Source organism: Tamandua tetradactyla, chromosome 5 (genome assembly GCF_023851605.1).
Source record: "Tamandua tetradactyla isolate mTamTet1 chromosome 5, mTamTet1.pri, whole genome shotgun sequence".
Classification (NCBI taxonomy): Eukaryota; Metazoa; Chordata; class Mammalia; order Pilosa; family Myrmecophagidae; genus Tamandua; species Tamandua tetradactyla.
Genome location: NC_135331.1, coordinates 125,377,013 through 125,402,639, shown reverse-complemented (window position 1 = coordinate 125,402,639; position 25,627 = coordinate 125,377,013). Strand labels below are relative to the sequence as shown.

Below are 25,627 nucleotides of genomic sequence, written 5' to 3'. Positions count from 1 at the left end.
CATACTCCTCAATATGTGCATAGGGATTACTCTGGTTCCTTGTAACCAGGACTATGGAAACATACTGAAGTGTGGACTGGCTTTGCTTTGAAGCTGGGCATGAGGGACTTAGAAAAGGGCTAGCAATGGCACCAGGAAATTTTCCTACTTTTCTTAAATTGCCTTTTTCATAATTTTGTGCTTACCCATTTATTACAACTCTTTGTTTTTGGAGCTCTGAAAATGATGGTTCAGCCAGTTTTTGCAGGTTGTGTAAAGATTCTGCATGGAGACAATCCTGGAGTATCTCGCTCTGCCTTTGCTTTAATCAAACTTTCCTTTTGTTTTTTGAAATCTTCATAATGACTAATATCTTTTTCTTGAATCCAACTTCTGGTAGCTCCCAGAAGCAGTTTTTCTTGCCTGCATTTTTCCTGATGTATGCGTCATACTTTTCTGTTTCTTTGTATGCCTTGCAGTATTTTGATGGAAACTGGGCTTTTTAGATAGTATATTGTAGCAACTCTAGGTACTTGTTTCATCCGCCCCCTGTCCCTCAGCCCCCAGTGTTGTGTCTGGTATTACATCTTGAAGGTGCAGCTTGTGTATGCCCACAGTCACCATGCAATGACAGTTGTACTTGTGGGGTTCTCTCAAAGATCTTCTGCCACACCCAGCTGTTAAACTCCACTAATTGCATTTATGGCAATACCAAAGGCAGATACAATCCTCTAAAAACTATTCAAGTGTAGCCCCCCACTTCCCAATCCCAATGGAATAGCTCCTGAGGTTGGTGGTTGATAATTGTCCTGACCTCAGAAGGGCTCCTCCAAGCTGACTTTTCCCCAGTTTTCTCCAGTAAACCAGCTGGATTGCAGTTTCACCTGTATCTTGAATCTCCTCCCAATTGCTTTTCACATCAAATGCCACTGCTTTTGAGTGAGCCCCTAGGCTTTGCTTTCTTCATGCTCTGTTGCAAATGAAGTCAGTCCTTTGGAAAGAGATTATAAGCTATCTGTTTTAAGGTCTATTTCTCCTTTCAAAATCTCTGGGTCTGGGCCTTAGAGCTGGATTGAGGACAATGGCGGACTTCATTCTGAGTGACATTTCTGCTCTAGGAATAGAGATGTTGTGAGGCAGGGGTGTGAGGCCAGAGGTCCTCTTGGTTTGCCTTTCTCAGTCTGGAATTACCACCTCATGATCCAGGGCAAGGATGATTGGGGTCCCAACTTAGTACATGGTGCTCAAGGTAAAGCCCACCTTCCACAAGTGGGGGCTGCATGCAGAAAGGAGTCCTACTTCTCTGAAAGCATTTATCTGGTACTTAGCCCTGCAAGAGGCAATTGAAACCTGAATGAAAAACTGAAGTCCTTTTGCCCTTTGGATCCTCTGGATGGGAGTTGGAGTGAGAGTGAGCTTCTTGGGTTTGGCTTGAGCAGTTGTAGTAGTCTCAACCTTGCTGAGCTGGGCTGGCGGAGGGGTGGAACAGTTTGTGTTCCAAAACCACAGACTCTCACCTTTCTTACTAAATTTTGATAGATGTTCTTGAATAGATATTTCATTTGCTGTTTGTCCTTAGGACCATTTCCAGAGGCTTTAAATGTTTTTTTTTTTTGCTTGTTTTTTAAAAGTTTTCACCAGCTTCACTGGGAAGAAGGTCAATGGAGTTGTCATACTGGAAGACTGTCTCAGAAATTTTAAATTTCAAACTCTTAAGTAACATTGCAAATTTAAGATTTTATAACCTTGTTTTTTTCTGAGAGCTACCTATAAGCAGATTCTTTGAATGAATGATAGCCAAGATTAGGTTGCTTTATGTTATTTTCACAGATGATACAGCTTGTATCTGTAGATTCATTATGTATTTTGCTTTGAAATGGTTTGCTATAACTTCTTATATAGTAAAAGTTGCTATTTGAATGCATAATAGAATAATATAGTTTGCCTTATGATAGGTAATTAATTTTTTTTTTTTTTTTTTTAAAGGAAAGACAGAGAGAAGGAAGGAAGGATAGAAGGAAGGAAGGAAGGAAGAAAGGGAAACATTTTTAAACATTTTCTTGTTTTATTGTATTCTGTTTCTCCGTTTTTGTTACATGGGCTGGGGCCGGGAATCGAACCGAGGTCCTCCGGCATAGCAGGCAAGCACTTTGCCCGCTAAGCCACCGCGGCCCGCCCGTAATTAATTTTTTGATTGCATGTATATGTTTTAATTTGACTTTATGAAAGATAAATTTAATCAGTATGAAATCTTTCCTGTACATTTAATAACTTTATCTTTAGGGTCTTTTTTCTTTTACCTCTACAATTTATTTGTTAAAACCTCACAGTATTAGTTTTCAATTTGAGAAAATTTTAATTTTAATAGTATAAAAATCAGCCTGCTAGCTTTTCTGTGATAACCTAACCAAAGACCTTACCAAGAAACTGCCCCTTTAACTTGTATTTTTTTGTAGGGAAATTGCTTGAATCATGAATAACAGGATAGAAACAATATAGACCAAGGGATCATGAGCCACAATATTGTCGGGATGTTCCATCAATCAGCCAACTCATATTGATATAATTTGTTTAGGCTTCGTTACCTCATTTGTAATAGAAATGATGAGGCTCTGAAGTTTTATTTTATTTTTTTTAATTAAACACATAGAGTGACACCAGCACATTGTAGTTTACTCTTACACAAATTTGAGGGTTGTAAATTTGAAATTATACAACATAAAATAGCAATTATCTGTCACTTTAAGGACAACTTCATAAAATATGGGAGCCTAAGGTATTTCTAAAAAATTAAGCAGGAATTGCATAACAAAGTTGATAGGCCAATCGTGTTGTCACATGACACATAAGATGGCAACTGGAAAAAGCCATCAGCTTGACAAATATCCAGTGAAGTACAATGTTTGCATACATGGAATTTCATGTGATTTTGATGACCGTTCTGCTATTATAACACCCATTATAATTAGAGTATAAAATCTTTTATTTCCTGTTATATTCTCTCTCAAGTATTTATTAAACAGTAATTCATTTTCTGAAAAATTCCTCTGAAAATCAGAAACTTTGAAGCAGTAGCATAGTTTAATTCTATAAAAAAAGCCAAACTACTGCCATTAAATGTTATTCTGTGAACTTAGTTTCTCCTACTATTGAGATAATGCTGAGTGAAAAATAGCATTACAACAAAAATATACGTCAGTGGTTATACTTTTCTTATAAGGAAAAATCTTGATGATGTAAAGTTTTAAATTATGCTAGGTGTTCAGTATACATCCCTTATACCGATATCACTGTGTAGTCAATTCATGGATAACATTCAGTGGTTGGATCTCAGGTGGATAGTACTAAAGTTTATTGTTATAAATAAAATTTGGGTCTATGCTTTGCTAGCTCAGCGGTTAAGTTACCACTTCATTTGAGGATGATCAGACATTGAGTTACTGCTTTTATGCATCTCAGATTTATAAAACTATGGTAGATATTTAAGTGCAAATTTTTATTTTACAGTACAGTAACATACCTTCTTTCTTACTGGAATACTTCTGTTTATTGAGTATAGATTTAGTAAAAGGGAAGTTAAAAGGTTGAGGACAGTTATTCTAGCCTTTTGTAATGAGTTCAGTGATTATTTCCTTCTTGAATATAAATTATTGTTGTCTACCAAATTAGAGATTTTATTCCTTTAAATGGTGCCCAGCCAATTTCCAAATTCTAATTCTTATTTCCTGTTACATGTGTACTCTCTATATTTTAAGATTATTTTATTTAACTTTGGTTCGTTATAGATTATTAGAAATGCTTTTTTTTTTTTTTTTGTATGGGCAGGCACCGGGAATCGAACCTAGGTCTATGGGATGGCAGGCGAGAATTCTGCCTGCTGAGTCACTCTGGCCCATCCAGAAATGCTTTTATTATGAGTACATAATACTGTGGGGCCTATAGTCACACTACTGCAATATTAAAGTGACTTGAGCCTTCCATGCATGTACTTAAGATACTTTTACATTCATGATCTAAAGCAGAGGTCTGCAAACTAGGGGCTGCCAGCCAAATCAGGTCCATTGCCTGTTTTTGAAAATAGTTTTATTGAAACACAGCTATGCACATTCATGTCCATATTTTCTAGACAGCTTTTGAGCTGCAGCAGCAGAGTTGAGTAATTGTGATAGAGACCACATGACCAACAAAGCCTAAACTATTTATTATCTGGCCTTTTACAGAAAAGTTTACAAGGCCCTGATCTAAAGTAAAATATATAATCTTCAAATTTAGTTATAAGGACTCATCCTATTTGCAACTTTTTGATTCTTATTAATTTCCCTGGTAAAAAGAAATATTTAAAGACATTATTTCTAGATTGGAGGCAGTTGAGAGGGAATGCAGAGTTAGGGATAGGGTGTCTAGCCTGTTTGCTAGGTATAGCACAAATCATACTTCATACTTTCGAAAAAGATCCTAGTTAAACTTTAGTAACAACTAGTTGAAAACCAACTGTTTATAATAAGTGTGTTTTATCGTTAATGGCACTTATCATCATATTTGCTTGCAGTTGGAATGCAAAGTTTTCTCGTAACTTACTGAATAGCTTCATAATTGGGCTTTCCATATGGTGCAGCATGGGAAAGGGTATAGTGTGTATTTACATGGGCTGTAGAAGAGGCTTGATTTTCATTAAAGAACTGAAAGTGGAAGGTTAATACTTGGAGTAATTTGTCCCTGAATATAGAGAATTATAATTATTAAACTTAAAATCATGTCTGTTATAGTATCTGTAACCTAAAAGGTACTAGTATTGAGACTGTAGAGAAGTTTTTGTACTTTATGTGCCTGTCAAGAGTGAATTTCTTGGACCTACATTATTTAGTTTAGAAACATGGTAATTATTTAAATTTTACTAATATTATGATCACTGTGCCATGTCCTAAGGAATAGCTAAATAATGGAAATCCAGTTTTAGAAGAAAGAAGTCAGCCAGCATGTTAACTTGCCTATTGTTTTAAGCTTAAATTAAAAGGAAATCTACTACTTTAACATGAAACCTTTAGGTAGTGATGTTTATAGAGATGCTTTATTTTTTGGTGCCACCATGTGGAGAAACATTGAACGATATTTTCATACAAAATATATCATGTGAATCACTGAAGCACCTATAGAAGTTGTGATTACTGGATGTTTTATCTAATAACTTTATCAAAGTATTTAACATATCCTTCAAGATGTGTTTATGAATTATATATACATAGTTTTATGCTAATCTTTGTACATTTAATATAAAATATAAACTGGTGGATTAAAGGAAATTAAAGATTGACAGTTAAGGATTTGGTGATTCCAAAGCAGAAATAAAACTTTTCTTCCAGTACCCATCAAAAGTTGTCTTGTCCCCTTGAACCTAGAGCACTGGTAATCAATAATCTTTGAAGGCAGGAATCGCCTTTGAAAATCAAATTTCTCAGATATCTGTGTGATACCATGTTTCATTGAATCAATGCCATGATTGTAAGATGCAACTTTATCTTGTGTACCACTGAAAGGAAAATACATTGCCTTTGCTTTCTTATTTTTATTTTTGTTTTATATTCAGTGAAAGAAGTCTTTTAGACTTCTGTAGACAGTTTTTAAAAATCATGTCATTCTTCTGTGTAAGTAACAGAATATGTTAGTGAAATAAATTGGAAAGCTATTTTGAGATTTCACATTTGGAGTCTTGTGTCTTCGGAATCACTTTTTGAGTGGGTTAATAATGTTGTGTTTTGCTATACAGTATTATGATTTGTGCTGTCAAGAGAATTAACGATGCTGAGAGAGTTCCATTCTTGTCTTGGGGATTTTCTTCCAAACTGCTAGCTTGAATTTAAATTTTGTAAATTTAAGCTGTTGTTGTTTGGCTTGCTGTATAAAAAGGCAAGTCCCTTTGCACATATCTAAATAGCAAAATGCAATATGACTTCTGTGTGCAGTATCTTCCTTTATAAATTCATCAAGCACTTGTTACTTTGCAAAAACTATAGAATTGTACTCATTCCAATAACTATTTCCTTCACTGTTGGTTTCTTCTATGTTTTTCTCCTTGTACATTTATTTTTTGTGTCAAGTTATAGTGCTCGAATAAGTTATTTTTTGGGGGGATGCATGGTCTGGGAATTGAATCTAAGACATTTTAAGTGGGAATTAAACTTGGCATTTATAGCAAGAATGCACATAACTCACCTGCACCCATCAAAAGTTGTCTGCCCCATGAACTAGAGCAGTGGTTCCCAAGAATCACTATGTTATATAACTCTAATGTTACCAGCTATGACCAAATTTGAATGTATAGGTAATGACAGCTATATCGTCAGTTCTACTTAGTCAGATGACTATAAGATGCCTTCACTTTAAAGACGCAATCTGATTTAACTGACATTATATGTGATGGAATACGTATATATAAATATGTGAATCAATGAATACTTAAAAGGAAAATATTAATTAAATATCTTTAAATGAATTGTTTAATTTGTCATAACAGCATAGGTGTCCTGTCATAATAAATGTTACAGATATGTGCAAGGCATTTGTTCAGCCTTCATACAGTGCTTGGTGTAGACCCTTTGCATTAATTAGACTCACAGGAAACCATCACCCTTTACGGGTACTATTCTAAACTGAGCAGTACAAAAAGATATTAGAATATTTATAGTTTGTATATATTCTTTCAGAACGCTTTTGTTTTTAAAATACAGATGGTGATTTATTCTTGGAGTTAGAAGCATTTTAAAAGCACCTCTAAAGAGATTTTTTGATTTTCTGGTAGTTCACTAGAGGGCAGTAGTAAGTAGTAAAAGTTTTTTTGTTTCTGAAAAGGCTATTTTTGGTTTTTTTTTTTAAGTTTGAGATTAAATTAAAAATATCTTGTTTAATGATCTTAAAAGTTGTAATGATTAAATTTTTTGTATAATGTGTTATGTCAAACTTATAAGCTAAATATAAACTTTCTGATAATCATTGAAACTTTAGCATACAGTCTAGAAACAAGCTAAAAGCTCTCTTCAAACAGCTAAAAATTCAAAAGAGTGTGGTGTATTCTGGCCCCATGTTACCAAATTGTTGCCAAGAACATATTTTTATTTAAGTTTAAAAATTAATCTATTTAGGAATTCAGTTCAGCTCATCTAATATGTTGCTTCTATGTAAGGAAATTAGGTGTGTGAATTTTGAACCTCTCTGTTTTTAAAAGATTTTTTTGGTCAAATACTATCTTCTTAGAAAAATAATTTTATTAATTTAAGAAATGTTTGTTATTGGCATAAAGGTCAGAGGATAAAGAATTGGTACTATTAAGTACCAAATGGCCCTCTACAGATGTTACTAGTTTGACTCAAAAATCTGTCTTTTTAAGAACTTGCCAATTCATATTTGGCAGATCTAATGAGAAAACATATGCCATAACTGAGTTTAAGCAAGGCATATTTGCAGGTAAGTAAATGTTTCTCAGACATGATATAATTAAGCTAAGAACTAAAAAGGATTAAAATTTGCTAATAAACTAGGATGAGGAGGTAGAATTCTAGATGAAGGTACTGTATGTTAAAAGGGGTATATACTTGAAGAACAGTAAATACACTATGACTGGAAATTAGATAAATAATAAAGGCAAAAGGTTGGACAAGTTGGTAGGGATCAGGTCACATGAGGCTTTGTATGCCATGATTAGACGAATGGAATATATCCTTATGACCAATGATTCTGCCTGTTATTGAAAAAAAAATAGCAGGGCTGTTTTCAAACAACCTTATGTCAAAATCTGACACATGAAATGATGAACAGTGTAGGATGCTCTAGATCAAAATGGCGGTAGGGCCCCATGTCCCTGCTTGGCTAGGTGCCTTCTCAGTTTCTGTAGTGGCCCCAGAGGCACCTTTCCAGAATCCTATAACACACTGAAAACTACCCTTATTAGTCCTGGAGAATTTAAAGCATGCAGTATTAATTAGGAGGATGAAATAATCCATCTTGGGTATTAGAGCATGCTCAGTATTGAGGATGAATTTGTAGAAAGTAAGATTGGTAGATGATTTAGAAGAACATAAATGACCTTGTCTCTGGCTGTAGACTCTAAATAAAGGCTGTTTTTAACATTGAATAGACCAACAGCTTCCAAGGGAAATAATATTGAGTAAGGAGGTTAGTTAGTACAGTAAGGTACCCGGGTTAATTCAACATAGGATAACAAAGCATTGGGAAAAGTAAGTCTGGTTTGAAGGAGGTTTGAAGAACTAGGAAATATATATGAGTATAAACTGGATTTAGCAAAATATTACTGTCTTGGCATTTGGATGAAATAAACAAGATGATACTGACTTCTGGTTAAAATTTGTCAATGTAAAGAATTGCTAAATCATCATTATGTTAATTTAGGTATTCTCAGAATAATCAGTTAATTCATCATTAACTAATACCTAGTTAATGCTAGGTATTCATCAGTAAAATTTTATGTTACTGTTTTCAATAATAATTAAAGGATATGGAAATATTAGAACCAAATAGGTTAAACTGTTGATAGGGACAGGAAAGACCTATAAGGAAAGATTAAAGGATATTTTAGCTCCCACAGTCTTCTTGCTTTGTATTTTTACTGTTTTAAGGTTATAAAATTTAATGTTAAAAAGACAAATGTTAAGCCACTTATATATTTTCTTTTATTTTTTCAAGTCCTTTACAAGTATAATGCAAGTATAAATTTGACAAAATCTGAGTTAAAATCGAGTTTACATTTTGTTCTAATATGAACAAACCTACGTCCACCACCTGATTTTTTTTAATGAGGATAGGGAAACCATATGAACATTTTTATGTTTTAACAGTATTTTAAACTCAGGATTTTCTTCTTTAAAAAAATGCTAATGTCAGTATTTTGGATAATTTCAGTTAGTTTTGTGTCTCTATGGAATTGATGTTATCTGATATAATAAGTCAATTTATGAGATTTTCTTTTAGTGAAGTTTTTTTGTTCATGTTCTCCCTTATTAAAAGAAAAATTCATGCTTTGCTATTTGAGTTGTGGTTTAATCCATTTTTAATCAATATCTAAAATAATTAAATTGGCACTAAACATGTCTGAGACCATCCTTGGAGTTGATAGCCAGGTAACAGAGAGCGTGAGAGAAGACATCATCCAAGATATTTGGGGGATGAGTGTTCAACCTAAGAAGTGCTTTTATCACTTTTGGTCACATACTTCCCTAAACTCAATCTCATGGCTCTACCTAGCTACAGGAGGGACTGAGTAATGTAGTTTGTCTTCTTAGGAGAAAAATGAAAAAGATCTAAATATGTACTGTTATATCTGCTTCAGACACTGTTGCTGCAATGAGGAAGTGATAGTTGGCAATTTAATTCTGTAAGATTATTTATAAATAGTTGTGTCTTAAAAAACTATAGGACTCAATTCTACCAGGGCAGCCAGCACACATCCTCCACCCTGAGGCCAGCAGCTTTGGGTTGGCCCAGTTCTTGCCTGGGTAGCTGCTGCAGACTGAGAAACACAGGGAGGTCCTCCGCCAGGAAAAGTGGGAGGTGTGGCATGGTTCCGATCCAACTGTTGGCTACTCTCAACATAAAGAAACTGCAGTGAGTGATTGAACTATGCTATGGCTACAGGCACCCATCCCTCATCGCCAAGGCCGACATCTTCAGGTTAACATGATTCTCAACTTGGCTTGCTACTATTGACTAGGAAAGACAAGGAGGCCCTCCCCCCCAGGAAAGGAGTGGGGGCACGGCACAGTTCTGATCCAACTGATGGCCAGCAAAGTAGACCATCTGTGTCCCCCAGCCTTGGTCCCTTCCAGGCAGGAGCCTAGGGCACTATGGTGACAGTGTTCCCACACACGTAGAAATTGCAGTGAGTAACTCAATTCCCGCAACTTGGCATATCCTCCACTCTTGAGGCCAGTAACTTCTTGTCAACTCAGATCCCACCCAGTTGGCTTCTGCAGACTGGGTGAATCAGGTAATCCCTTCCACCCAGGGAGACATGAAACAGTTGTGAAGTGTTGATTGGCAAAACTGACTGTGGGGTCCCACAGCCTTGGTCCTTTCTTGACAGGAACCCACAGCATCACGGTGCCATTATTTTCACCTGCTTCAGAATCAGAGCGGACAGAAAGCCAAGAAATAATTTGGATAGGGCTGAGTGGAATAGGCTGCCAAAGTGCAAGGAAAGGTGGGAAAGTGAAGTCTTAGGAGCTGTTTTCTTAACTCTCTCTCCCTAGTGCCCTTTGGAACTGGGCAGCACCCCTGCACAGGACCCTGACCCTGTTTTGGTTGGGAAATGCTGCTGAACCAAGTACCAAAGAAGACCTTTAACATGAACCCAATCAACAACAAAATCTTGGACAAGAGATGGAAACTAACTTTCAAGATAATCATATCAAGATACACAGATGCCCAGATACCAGCAAAAAATTATAAGACATACTAAGAAATACGACAATATGACCAAGCCAAATGATCAAATTAAAAAGTCAGAGGAGATACAGAATCTGGAACAACTAATCAGAGATTTTCAAATAAATCTCCTAATTTCAAAAAAATGTTTTAAGGTGATAAAGAATATTTAAAAGACATGAGAGAGGATAAAGAAAAATTTGAAAGAATATATAGAAAATAACCTTACATAGATCTTACAGAAATGAGACACTGTTGATGAAATTAAAAATATACTACAGATAGACAATAGCAAGCTTGAAGATGCAGAAGAAAGGATCATTGAGCTAGAAGACAGACCATCCAGATTTGAACAGTGAAAAGAACAAAAGGAGAAAAATGAAAATATTTGAACAGGGTTTCAAGGAAATGATTGACAATGCAAAATGAATAAATATACACATCATAAGTGTTTCCAGAAGGAGAAAAGAAGGGAACAGGGCTAGAAAGAATATTTGAGGAAATAATGACTGAAAAGTTCCCAGCCCTCATGCATGACATAAATATGCAAATTGAAGAAGCCTGATCTACTCCAAATAGAATAATTCCGAGTAGATCCATTCCAAGACACATACTAATCAGACTGTCAAATATCAAAGAGGAGAGACACTTGAAAGCAACAAGAGAAAAGTGATTCACCGTATACAAGGGAAACCACAGATGAGTAAGTGCTGACTATTTAGCAGAGACTAGAAGGCAGTGGTATGATATATTTAAGATACTGAAATAAAAAAATTGTCAGCCAAGAATTATTTATCCAGCAAAGTTGTCCTTTAAAAATAAGGGAGAGCTTAAAATATTCACAAATAAACAGAAGCTAAGAGAATTTGTTAACAAGTGACCTGCCCTACTAGAAATAATAAAGGGAGTTCTGCTGGCTGGAAAAAAACCACAAAGAGAGGCTTAGAGAAGAGTATAGAAATGAAGATGATCAGTAAGGGTAACTAAAAGGAACAAAAGAGAGGAAAAATAGATCTGACAAATAAAAGGCAAAGAAGTTAGGACTGCTTTTACAATAACAACATTGATTGTTAATGGATTAAACTTCCAATCAAAAGGCACAGACTGGAAGAATAGATAAAAAATATATAATCCCTTTATATGCTGTTTATGAGACCCATTTAAAACCCAAACATACAAATAGGTTGAAAGTGAAAAGATGGAAAAAGATATTCTATGAAAGCAGTAGCAAAAAAAAAAAAAGGGGATAGTTAATATTAGTATCAGACAGGACAGACTTTAAATGCAAAACTGTTATAAGAGACAAAGAATGACACTATATATTAATAAATGAGGGAATTCCCCAGGAAGAAATAACAATCATAAATATTATGCACCTATTCAAGATGCTCCAAAGTACATGCCACACTAGCAAAAACTGAAGAGTAGTAGATGTCTACAAGAATAGTTGGGGGCTTTAGTATACCACTCTTTTCAATAGATAGAACATCTAAACAGAGGATCAGTAAGGAAGCAGAGAACCTAAATAATACGATAAATGAACTAGACCTAACAGACATCCATAGAACATTTCACCCAGAACAGCAGGATATGTATTCCTCTCAAGTGCTTGTGGATTATTCTCCAGGATAGACCACATGCTGGGGTACAAATCAGGTCTTAAGTTTTTTTTTTTAAATATTGAAATTATGCAAAGCACTTACTCTGATCATAATAGAGAAAACTGGAAATCAGTAACAGCCAGAGGACTGGAAAATTTACACATACATGGAAGTTAAATGACACACTTTTTAACAGTCAGTAGTCAAAGAGGAAATGGCAAGAAAAACCATTAAGTATCTTAAGACAAATGAAAATGACAACATATCAAAGCTTATCAGATGCAGCAAAGGTGGTACTGACAGGGAAATTCATAGCCTTAAACACCAGTGTTAAAAAAGAAGAAAGTGTTAAAATCAAGGACCTGACTAAATAATGGAAGAAACCAGAGAAAGAACAGTGCACTAATCCCAAAGCAAGCAGAAGGAAAGAAATAGCAAAGATTAGAGCAGAAATAAATGAAATGGAGAACTAGAAAATAAAACAATAAAACCAAAAATTACTTCTTTGAAAATATCAATAAAATAAAAAAACCATAGCTAGACTGACAAATGCACAATGAGAGAAGATACAAATATAAAAAATCAGAAAAGACAGGGGAGTCAATACCACAGACCCCAAAGAAATTTTTTTTTAAATATCATAAGAGGATAGTGTGAACAACTGTATTATAACAAACTAGGCAACTTAGTTGAAATAGACAATTTCCTAGAGACATTATATCAGCCTATACTGACTTGAGAAGAAATAGAGGACCTCAACAAACTAATACCAATAAAGAGATTGAGTTAGTCATCAAAAATGTCCCAACATGAAATAGCCATGGTGAATTTTACCATGCATTCCAAGAAGAGTTAACGCTGATTCTGCTGAAACTCTTCTAGAAAATTGAAGATGAGGAAACAGTACCTAATTTGTTCTATGAAGCAAACATCACCCTAGTATCAGCTATGAAGTAAACATCATCCTAATATCAAAGCCTGAAAAAGGTACCACAAGTAAAGAAAACTACAGCCTGGTCTCAAATGAAAGTAGATGTAAAAATCTTCAAAAAACTCTTGCAGATAGATTCCAGCAGCATACTGAAAGAATCATGCAACATGACCAAGTGGGTTTTATTCCAGGTATAGAAGGATGGTTCAAAAAAAGAAAATCAGTGTAATACACCACATTAGTAAATGGAATAGGGAAAACCACAGAATATCTCAATTACTGCAGAAAAGACATTTGACAAAATCTATCTTCCTTTCTTACTAAAAACGCTTCGAAAGGTAGGAATCAAAGGAAATTTCCTCAACATGATAAAGGACATCTAACATCATACTCAATGGCATGGGACAGAGAGCTTTCCCTCTAAGATCAGAAACAAGACAAGGATGTCCATTGTCAGCACTGCTATTCAAAATTATGCTAGACCTTCTAGCTAGAGTAATTAGATAAGAAACAAAAAAAGCCATCGAGGTTGGAAAGGAAAAAGTAAAACTTTCACTGTTTGCAGATGGCATGATCCTATATTTAGAAAGCCCAAAAAATCTATGATAAATCTACAAGATCGACACACAGAAATCAGTAGCGTTTCTATACACTAGTATGAGCTATCTGAGGAGGTAATCAAGAAAAAAATTCCACTCACAATAGCAACTAAAGGAATCAGAACTCTAGGAATAAACTTAACCAAGGTTGTGAAGGACCTGTACGTAGAAAACTATAAAACATTGCTAAAAGAAACCAAAGGAGACATAAGTAAATGGAAGTCATACCATGTTCAAGGACTGAAGACTAAATGTCATTAAGATATCAGTTCTGCCCAAAATGTTTTAAAGGTTCAATGCAATACCAGTCAGAATTCCAACAAAATGTTGAACTGTTGAGCAAACATTTTGTTCCCAGCCTACTTTGCAGAAATATTAAAGCTAATTATCAAAGTTATTTGGGAGGGAAGGGGGCCTCAAATAGCCAAAACCTTTGAAAAAGAAGAATGATGTGGAAGGACTCACTGCCTGACTTTAAAGCATATTATGAAGCCACAGTGGTCAAAACCTCCTGGTACTGGCAAAAAGAGAGACATATTGATGAATGGAATTGAACTGAGATATCAGAAATAGTCCCTTAGATCCATTATCAATTGATTTTTAAGAAGGCTGCCAAGTTTACTCAACTGAGACATTACAGTTTCTTCAATAAATTCTGGGACAACTGGATATCTATATCCAAAAGAACAAAAGACCTCTGTCTCGTTCCCTATTAAAAATTAACTCAAATGAATCAAACCTAAATATAAGAATCAGTAACATAAAACTCCTAGAAGAAATTGTAGGGAAACATATTCAAGATCTAGTCATTGGCAGTAGGTTTTTAGACTTTACACCCAAAGCACAAGCAACAACAACAAAAAAAACCTAGATAAAATGGGATCTCCACAGAATTAAATACTTGTGTGCTTTCATAGGACTCTGTCAAAAGGGTGAAAAGGCAGTCAACTCAGTGGGAGAAAATATTTGGAAACCACCTATCTGTTAAATTTTTGTAACTTTTTTAATCGTGAAATAAAACATATACGAAAAAACAATTTCCAAGTACATTTTAACAGATAGTTTTAGAACAGATATAAAAGTTTGGTAAAGGTTATAGTTCCACAGTTTCAGGTTTTTCCATCTAGCTGCTCCAAAGACACTGGAGACTAAAAAAATATTAGTATAGTGATTCAGCAGTCATACTCATTTGTTGTATCCTATCTTCTCTGTTACGCCTCCTCCTTCCCCTTTCATCCTTCTCCCAATCTTTAGGGATATTTGGTCCATGCCCATTCTAACTTTTTCATATTGCAAAGGGGTGCCAACAATATAGAATAGGGGGATGGAACTAGTTGAAGCTCTTGGAGAGGCTGGCCCCTCTGGATTTCAGGATGTATCTGACTAGGAACCATTTGGAGGTTGTAGGTTTCTGGAAAGTATACTTAGTGTGCAAAACTTTTGTGGAATCTCAGATAGAGCTCTAAATGTTTTTTAAGGTTATTAGGAATGTTGGTTGGGGCTTGGCAAACCCTGGTTAGGAGCAATATTTAACTGAAGCCTGAGTAAGAGTAGCCTCCAGAGTAGCCTCTCAATTCTATTTGAACTCCCTTAGCCCTTCGTACCTTATTTTGTTATGTTTCTTTCTCCCCTTTTTGTCAGGAAGGTGTTGTTGATCCCATGGTGCCAGAGCCAGACTCATCCCTGGGAGCCATGTTGCATGTTGCCAGGGAATCTTTCACCCCTGTATATCATATCCCACATAGGGGGAATGGTAATGATTTTCCTTGCTGCGTTGGGCTTAGAAAGAGGCCACATCTGAACAACAAAAGAGGTTTTCTGGATGTAACTCTTAAGCATAATTATAGGTATGCTTAGCTTCTCCACTATAGAAATAGGTTTCATAAGAGGAAGCCTCAAGACAAAGGGTTTGGCCTTTAAACTTGGAAGCCCTAATGTCTGAAAGAGTATCATGGATTTCCCAGGTGGGGAAGTTTAATAGTTCAATATTTTTAAAATGGGCAAAAGGCATGACTGAATGTTTTTCCACAGAGGAAATACAGATGGCTAAAAAGCACATGAAAATATGCTCATCTTCAGAAGCTTTTAGGGAAATGCAAATCAAAACCACAATGAGGTATCATTTTACATCTATTAGAATGTCCTCTATTAGACAAACAGGAAACCACAAGTGTTGGGCAGGATGTGGAAAAATAAGAACTCTTACTCACTTCTGGTAGGAATGTAAAATGGTACAACTTCTGTGGAAAATCATTTGGCAGTTCCTCAGAAACTGTTTTGAGTTTGATTGTATTGAGTTGCCCTATAATCCAGCAGTCCTGCTACTTGGTATATATTCAGAAGATCTGAAAGTAGGAATGCAAACAGATATTTTCACACCACTGTTCATTATTCACAATTGCCAAATGATGGAAACTGTCCAAGTATCCACCAACCAATGAATAAATGAACAAAATGTGGTAGATACGTACAATGGAATATTATTCAGCAGTAAGAAGGAATTAAGTCCTGAAGCATGTGACAACATGCATTAACCTTGAGGGTATTGTGTTGAGTGACATGTCAGATACCTGAGAACAAATATTATATCACTAATATGTAAACTGACATACAAAGAATCTAGAATATAGGTTACCGAGAGATAGAATGAGGCTAGAGAATGGGGAGTGGTTACTTAACATGTACAGAATTTATGACTAGGTTGAATTTAAATGAGTGGAAACTCATAGAAACAATAGTAGTACCTTATTGTGAGTATAATTAACAGTGCTGAATTGTGGGTGAATATGGTGGAAAAGGAAAGTTTAGAGTCAGATGTCACCAAAGGAAAACAAGAAGTTAAATCTTGGGTCTGTATAACTCAGTAAATCTTGTGTTGGACAATGACTATGATTAACTATACAAACATGAAAAATTTCTTCTGTGAACTACAGCAAATGTAAGAAACTGTTACAAGGAGTTAATAATAGAGTAGTATAAAGGAAAAATGTACTAATTGCAAACTGTACACTCTAGTTAACAAGAATATCTTAATATTTTTTTATCAACAGTAACAAATATATCACACCAATGCTAGGGATCAGTGAGGAGGGAGAAAAATAAGGGATATGGAATATTTAGGGCTTTCTCTTTTTTTTTTTTGGAGTAATGAAAATGCTCTAAAATTGATTGTGCTGATGAATGCACAATCATGTGATGATACTGTGAGCCATTGATTGCATATACATTGGATGGATTGTATGGTATGTAAATATATCTCAATAATATTACATTTAAAGGAAAAAAAATAGGCGTTAGTCCACAGCAGTATTAACAGTACCTGTGAATTTACGACAATAGAAATCTCAGATAATTTCTGACTTGTTTCAGAAATCTCAAAATATCCCATTAATATTTTGAAATTCAGTATGAATTCAGATCTTTATGAATTATGAATCTACTGCTAGAGCTTAAAGAGTTAATAAAGGAGTACATATGTCACTAAATTTAAACAAAACTGTATGCTCACACAATTGGTATACCAAGCAGATACCATGAGTATATTAAAATATTTATGTTTTACTTAAGGTTTACTAGACTTGAAGAAAATAGGTTTTTTCTCACTAGAAAAATAATTGTATAAATTGTTACTAATTCACACAATCTTAACCCCTTATTAGCCTTAGACTGTAAATTTCTTACTTGATAAATTATTGTAATTAGATTAAATATGTGACTTGCAGAATATTTAAGGAATATCGACTTTGAGGATATTTTGAGGAATATTGACTGGGAATAGTTATATGTAAACAGTTACATACAATTATATATGTAACTGTTTAAATGTATATGTGAAATAAATAAAATTATGAGAGAATATCATGATTCACTCTATATATTCTGTTCTTTATTGACCACACTGCTTCACAACTGCTCATGCTAAGTTATAACTTTGAAGGATGTTTTACCTGAAAATTGTATATAATGTTTAAGCTAGTGTTATTACACATTTCAATTTTGTTTTTTCAGGCCTATGGTATGTCAGCATTGCCTTTAAATCTGATAAAAGGAACTAGAAGTGCTGCATATGAACATTTAGAAAATACTGAAGAAATTGAAGAAGTGGAGCAACACATTCAAACAATTAAATCAAAAGTGAGTTGATATTTTGTTGTAAATTGAGAAGCATATGAGCTGCTCACGTAATGTAACTTAGACATTGGCAAACCCATTTTTCTTGACATTGTTCATTTTTTTGGTAATATATCCTTCAAGAACCACATCCATGTTTTTATAATTTGTCTTCTGTGAAATGTAGGACACTGGCAGTTTGAGAACTTCTATCAGTATTCTAACAACTATGAAAAAAATCTCCGTATATATGAATAAGACCTTGCTAATTTTCAGGTATGCTGATTCCATGTGTACCATCGGATTTTGCTCTCACTTTTTTGAGGTTTTATGTACTAGTAAGCCTAAGTTTACATGTAACCACTTGCCAATTAAATACATTTATAAAAATACAATAAAAGCTTTTCTTCCTCCATCACTTGAAAGTAATAGATAATTCTTATTCAAAAAATGTAGTAAAAGTGGAAAGTGTTTTCTAAATTATTTTACTAGTCTATCATAATTCTGATACAGAAACCAAACAATAATAACACACAAAAAAGAAAATCATAAGCTGATCTTTCATAAAAATAGATATTTAAAGGCCATAAATAGAAAATTAACAATTCAAAACCTACACTGTAATAAAAGGATATTTCATAATTATCAAATTAGGTTTATCCCAAGAATGCCAGAATGATATGTTAGAAAATATATTAAAGTAGTTTAATATATTGAAAGTAAATGAAATATGTAAGCATCGTGATAAAGTCCAAAGAGTGTTTGGTTAAACTCAATTTGTAGTTACGGTTTTTTTTTTTTAAGTTCTATCAAATTAGAAGAGAAGAAACTACTTAACAAAGGAAGCCTGTAATGAGTATCATACTTAATAGGAAAGAATAGAAACATTCCTATTAAAGTCAAATATAGGACAGTGATACCAGGTATTATTGTATTCATCAGCTTTTTTCTGTAGGTCTTAATCGGACAAGAAAGAAATTAAGTATAAATATTGGGGAGGGTAAAAGGGAAACAACTTTTATTCTTTGTAGATGAAAGAAATAAATCTATAATAAATAGAAAAGAATTAACTGCTTAGAATTAGTAAGAGTTTTCAAAGTACCTGGATACGTACTTGTAAAAATCATTAGCCAGTTGGATGATGTAATAGAAAAGTTTCCATTCATAATTGCTGCAAGCTATAATATAATAAATGGCAGGATCTTGTTGGGGGAAATTGTAGAATTTGCTGAAAAATATTATAGAATACTTAAACTCCTAATTGGAAAGATTTAGTATTGTAGAGGTGACAATTTTTCACACGTTTAGGTGTAAATTCAATACAACCCATAAAGACAAAAATGAAATTTGCATAATACCTCATCCATATTGAAAAATGGATCCTGAATTCATTTCAAATATAGAATTTACAAAACATTATGAGAAAATGAGAGTAAAACTATATTATCTTGGTGTATAGAACACCTTTCTAAACAAAACACAAAACCCAGATGCTAGTTAAGAGATTAGTGAATTTTTAAATTTTACGTTGTAAGATTTTTATACCAAAAAAATTACCGTAAAGAAAGTTCAAAGACTAACAATATAGGGGAAAATAATCTGCAATATAGGTAACAAATAAAGAGCATCTTCAAGTCAGCAAGGAAGAGGACAAGCAGCACAATACATCTAATGTCAGTTTTGAGGAAAAGTTGTTAGGATTAAAATATAAAATGCTGGCTCCTTTTCATGCCACACACCTGAAGTGTTTGGATCTGTCTTCCAGAATAGAGTGTTCATTTTATTCCTCTGTTCTTTCTGCAAGGGTACCTTCTCTGGTATCCAATTTGGTAATATCCAATGTGCCAGACATAAAGGAATGAAGATAAGTAAATAAACTCCAATTTATGCAAAGTGTGGTTTCTGGATCTGTGTCCTCAGCATCTCCTGGGAATTTGTTAAAAGAATGCAAATTCTAGGCTCCATCCAAGACCTACTAAACAGATATTCTCGGGGTAAGGTTCAGAAATCTGTGTTTAACAGACTTTTCAGGTGATTCTTAGGCATGTTTAAGTTTGAGAAGTAATGAGATAAGATGTGGAAGAAGATGACTAATGCCAGAAGAGTTTGGTGGTACCATGATATGAAGAGATCATTATAACTGTATAAATATTTTTATTATAGTTTATTTGGGTATCACAATTATATCTGTGATTTTGAACTGAGTCTACTCTAGGATATACTGGAGAGCAATATGTTGTGAATCTGCTAAGAACCATTTAAACCTTAATAAGGATGTTAGCCCTCTAATATCTGTCTTTGCATTTCAAAAATATGATTTCATGTATTTCCCTTGTTCTTTCCAGTAAAAGCAAACAAAAAAATTAATCTTTTTTTGTGTTTAATAGTTATTGTGGTTTATTATTGTACCCCATTGAAGACACTTAGAATCAGGGGAGTTCAAGTGGGAAAGTTTACCTGTGAGACTTCATGAGAAAGGTACATGCTCATTGTTACAGTAAGCATTACATAAAGACAAAGGCAAATTATCTGTCAGATAGATTAACCGAAGAAAGCATGGCTTACTTACAAATGTATTTGGAAAATCAGGGAGTGGCAACTATTGACAGTTGTCATGAGAACCTCTTATGCTAGTTAATACTACTGCTTTGTCATTCTACTGGCATTTGAATTGGGGCTGAGACAAATCAGTTCAGATACTATAAAACACAGTCACTTAACCACAGGGAGAGAAATGGTATGGTCAAATATATCAAAATCAGGGATAGAAGAATATAGTTTGGAAGGAAGGCAGTATAACCTAAAAGGTACATAATAGTTAGCACTTCTTATAAACAAACAACACTTTTTTTTTTCTGGTGCTTTTAATAAAGTTATCTCTCTGCACTTAACTTTACCATATTTTCAGAAAACAGGGATCAAGACAAATGTCAGTAGTAAATGAACACACATCCACAAATTGATGTTTACCTTGTTTATAGATTCTTATTATCGTATTGCAGTTGTCAGTATTTTCCATTTTGTAAATTTTCCTAAAGAATGTCCAAAGCTAAAAAAAAAAAGGTTTTGTTGCCTAATCTGCTAAATCTGATGGATACTGTATTAAAACCTTAGTAGTAAAAACTGTGTTGTTGTTTTCTGCTGTTTGCAGAGCAAAGATGGTCGACCTTTGCCAGCAAGGGATAAACGTGCCTTAAAACAATTTGAAGAAAGGTTACGAACACTTAGGAAAAGAGAGAGGCACTTAGAATTCATTGAAAACAGCTGGTGGACAAAATTTTGTGGTGCTCTACGTCCCTTGAAGGTAAATGGAGTTTTAAAAAAATTAAGCTGTCATTCTTCATCCGAATATATATAGTACCTCTCAGAGAGATTGAGTTCTCCTCTTGAGGCAGTACAGCATGGTACTTAAGAACATAGATTTTGGAGTTACAGTATCCCAATTTTGAATCGTAGTACTGTTGTTTGGTAGTGAAGGTAAGGTAGTAACCTGTCTGAGTTTCTTTTACTCATAAATAATGTAAAGATTATAACAGCTGTTAGAAAATTTAAATAAAAATATAGATGAGACATATAGTATGCTGTCAGCATATTTTGCAGGCTTGTACTTTTCTATAAATAGGAGATCTGAGGCCTGTATTAGAACTCAGGAATCCTAACTGAAAGTAATAGAATTTGCCTCATTATTAGAGTATAGATCTCACAAAGTATTATTATTTGAGATGGAAAACCATTATTTATTTTTTTTTTTGGAAATCATCATTGCCTGCCTATAATTCTGGGACTAAAAAGTAGCTAAAACTGCTGACCATAGACTTCCATTTGTGTCCAGTTTGTATCTAGATTGCAGAGAACATATCAAACACCAGAGCTTTGTATACAGTAGCATGCAAGTTGTAGTTCGCAAAGTCCAGTGAATGGACTGTCATGCAGGGAAATTAGGCAACATGAAGCTAGAAAATAGGGTTTGGCTAAAGTAAAAATATTTATCTATGTTGTAGAGAACTCCATCAAGTATAAGTCAGGTTGAATCCTGATGCTGCTTTGTCTTACTTTCTGATTATTTGGAAAGGAAATATGCTGACTGCTCACCCTGTAAATCTTCTCTTCTGAAAGAATTCTTCAAAAATAAACCATAATAAAAAATAAATAAACCATAATCAGTCCTACTATCTATTGCTCTTCTTTAATGTTCTATTAGAATAGAATTTAAAAATCCCTCCAGTCTCTTTTCCCAAAGTGTATTAGTAGTGCCAAAGGTATGATGAAACCCTCCCCAACCCTTATTTTAATTTTTAGCTCCTTTTAAAATTTTATAATCTGATCTCTTAACATTACTTGCCTTTTTAAAACATGCTCTGTCCCATTTCACTGAACATATGCTTAAAGGGATTTTTTTAATTAACTTTATTAACTGTACAGATTGGTTTTGATAAACATGGATATATGGAATAGAACATCCCCACCATGTTCCCAAAATTCTAACTTGTGCCCCTTTACAGTCAGTCCACTTCCTTGGGCTTTGGCTCCAGACAGCCATAGCTGTCCTTTCTGTCATTATAGTTTAGTTCTACGTGTTCTAGAATTTTATATATGTGGAACCATAGAGCAGATAATCCCTTTTCTACTTTCTTTACCTCAGCACAGTGTTTTTGAAATGCAGGTAAATATGTGCCATGATTGTTCTGATGACTATATAATGGTATCTCATGGTTGTTTTGATTTATCTGGTGACTAATGATATTTAGCATCTTTCATGTGCTTATTGGTCATTTATATATCTTCTTTGAAATGTCTGTGTAATCCTTTGGCCTTTTTTTTAATTGGAATTGTTATATTATTATTGAATTATAAGAGTCGTTTATAAACTCTGAATCAAGTACTTTGTCAGATATATGTATTGTGAATGTTCTCCTACTTTGTGGCTTTCCTTTGTATTTTCTTAACACTGTCTTTGAAGAGATGTTTCCTAAATTTTGATGAATCCAATATTTATGTATATATTTACATTATATATATATTTATATGTATATAAAGGGTACTCTTTTAAGTTCTTATGTTTTCTTCAGAATACTTTGACTATCCTTAGGTAGGAAACGTTTTCTGTTTTCTTTTAAACATTTTATAGTTTTAGCTCTTACATTTGGGTCTGTGATCCATTTAAGTTAATTCAAGGAGATGGTATATTTTACTTATTTTTTTCCATATAGATATCTATTGGTTCCATCCTTTTTTCATTGCAATTCCTTGACACTTTTGTAAATCATTTGATCTGTGCATGTATATCTTTTTTCTGGACTCATACTTCTGTTCCATCGACCTTATACTAATATTTTGTTACTACAGCTTTATAATCAGTCATGAAATTAGATTAAGTTCTTCAGTTATTTTGACTTTTTTTTTTGTGTTTTCAAAATTGTTTTGGTTATGCTATGTTCTTTGCTTCTCCATGGAAATCTTAGTATCAACTCACAATTTCTAGAGAGATTACTTTGAATAAATAGGTAAATTAGGGGAGAATTGAGATCTTAATATTCTGTCTTCAACCCATGAAATGATATATCTTTCCATTTACTTTATTTTCTCTTAGCAGTATTTTGTAGTGTTTACTTTAGAGGTATTACAAGTAAATGGATAAATTTGTCTGTAAGTATTTCCTGTTAATTCCAAACTTCAATTATTTGTTGCTAGTTATGCAGAAATACAGTTGTTTTTATATATTGACCTTGTATTCTGCAACATTTCTGAATTATCTCTAGTAGCTTTATTATAGATTCCTTAGGAATTTTTACATACATGATCATGTCAGCTACTAAAATATGATTTTATTCCTTGCTTTCAAATCTGAGATTTCCAATTGCCTTTTTTTTTCCTTTCCTTATTTCACTGACTGGGACTTCCAGTACAGTGTCAAATAAAAATAGTGAGAACTGATACAGTTGCCTTGTTTCCAATCTTAGGGAAAAGGTATGTTGCCTTTCACCATTAGGTATGATGTTAGCCAGATATTTACTTAAAGACCCTTTATTAGATAGGGGACATTCCCTTCTGTTCCTAGTTTGTGAATTTTTGTTTATCATAATGGATATTGAATTTTGTTAGATACTTTTTTTTTTTACTCTATAGAAATAATTACGTGATTTTCTTTTCTTAATTCCATTAATGATGTATTATATTTAAGTTTTCAAATATTGAACCAACATTGCATTCTTAGGATCAACCCCACTTGGTCATAATATTACCGTTTTTATATAACAAGTTTCTGGATTGGATTTGCTGACATTTTATTGAACACTTTTATTTCTAAATTCCTAAGAGGTATTGATATATATATATATATATTTTTAGTATCTTCTCTTGTTGTCAGAGAAATGATGTTTTACTCAAATGAATCAGGAAGTGTTACCACCTACTTTATTTTCTGAAAGAGTTTATGTACGTCTATTATTTCTTCCTTAAATATTGGTTCTTATTCACTAGTAAAGACATACAGACCTGGAGTTTTCTTTAACTGCAAATTCAATTTCTTTAGTAGTTGTAAAGTTGTTCTTCCATTTCTTTACGATGATTGTTCTCTGTTAAATCCATGACATGAACATGTTTTTAACAGCTGTTTAAAAGTCCTATCCTTTCATTTAGGTCTTTCTTTTGATTGACTTTTCTCCTAATTCTGAGTGGCATTTTGTGTTATATTGTCATGCCTTTATATGTCTTAAAATGTTTGATTGGATGCTGAACGTTGTATTATGTTTTCAAGTGTCTGAATTTTGTTAACTTGCTTTCAAAGATTGACTTTTGTAGATTATTTACTTGTGAATCAGTGTGCCAGTTTGAATATGTTGTGTATCCCAGGAAAGTCATGTCTTTTAATCCTCATTCAGTATTGCTCATGGGGTCTTTTCTTATTGTTTCAATGGAGATGTGACCCATCCAGTTGTGCATGTTAGCTTTTGATTAGATGGTTTCCATGGAGATATGTTTCCACCCATTCAAGGTGTGATGGCTTGTTTAATCCCTTCAGAGAGAAACATTTTGGGAAAAAGCTTTAAAGCCACCAGAAACCAACAGAGCCAACAGAGCCCAACAGCCAGAGACCATTGGAGATGAAGAAAGAATATGTCCCCAGGAAAGAGAAAGCTAGCAGACATCACCATGTGCCTTTCCAGCTGAGAGAGAAACCCTGAACATCATCGGCCTCTTGAACCAAGATATTTTTCCCTGTATGTCTTAATTTGGATATTTTTATAGCCTTGCCTTAATCTGGACATTTTCCTGGCCTTAGAACTGTAAACTTGCAACTTTAATCAATTTCCTCTTTTAAAAGCTGATGTTTCTGGTATATCGCATTCCAGCAGCTTACAAACTAGAACAGTCAGCTTGATTTTTCAAGGTTTGTTTTTAATCTTTTTCTGGGTAGGGCTAGGTTAGCCCTATTACTCAGGTGTGACTCTTTGGAGTTTTTACTGAAAGCTCTTTGATTAGTTGGAACACAAATATTTTCCAGTGCTCTATAGGAAATTTGTTCAACTTACAATTCCCCAGTAATTCTTTGTTAGCCCACTACAACGTGTTCTTTAGTATTCAGCAAGAGATTCAAGGGAATCCTAATTCAGATTTCTGCCGCTCTTTCTCAGCATTCTTTGCTTCACAAAATTCTAGCCATAAATTTTAGTTTTCTGGGCTGCTTAAGCAAACCATGAAATCAGTTGGAGTAAACAATGGGAACTTACTAGCTTATGATTAATCTAAATTCTCAGCTATGGTTCCATTATCTGGTCCTAAATTAGTAATAGTTTAATAGATACGCCTGAAGGAAATAAATAATACTTTTCTACAAGTGTAGATCCCCACATAGATGTACTCTTTGATCTCAGAACCTCACACTGCCATGTGGTCCCTGGGATGTGCACACCTTATTTCAGAAGCTGATAGTTAAGAGCACATGCTTAACTGTCAAATATACCTGGGTTTGAGTC

At 34.0% G+C, this 25,627-nt stretch overlaps 1 protein-coding gene across 1 annotated transcript in view; it reads left to right on the top strand.

Moving 5' to 3' along the window:
- LMBRD1 (LMBR1 domain containing 1) overlaps window positions 1-25,627 on the top strand; it is a 220,797-nt gene that overhangs the window by 133,249 nt on the left and 61,921 nt on the right. The window contains exons 8-9 of the mRNA XM_077162187.1: window positions 17,550-17,675; window positions 20,803-20,955. Coding sequence (XP_077018302.1) covers window positions 17,550-17,675; window positions 20,803-20,955 — 279 coding nt within the window. The remainder of the gene's footprint in view (window positions 1-17,549; window positions 17,676-20,802; window positions 20,956-25,627) is intronic.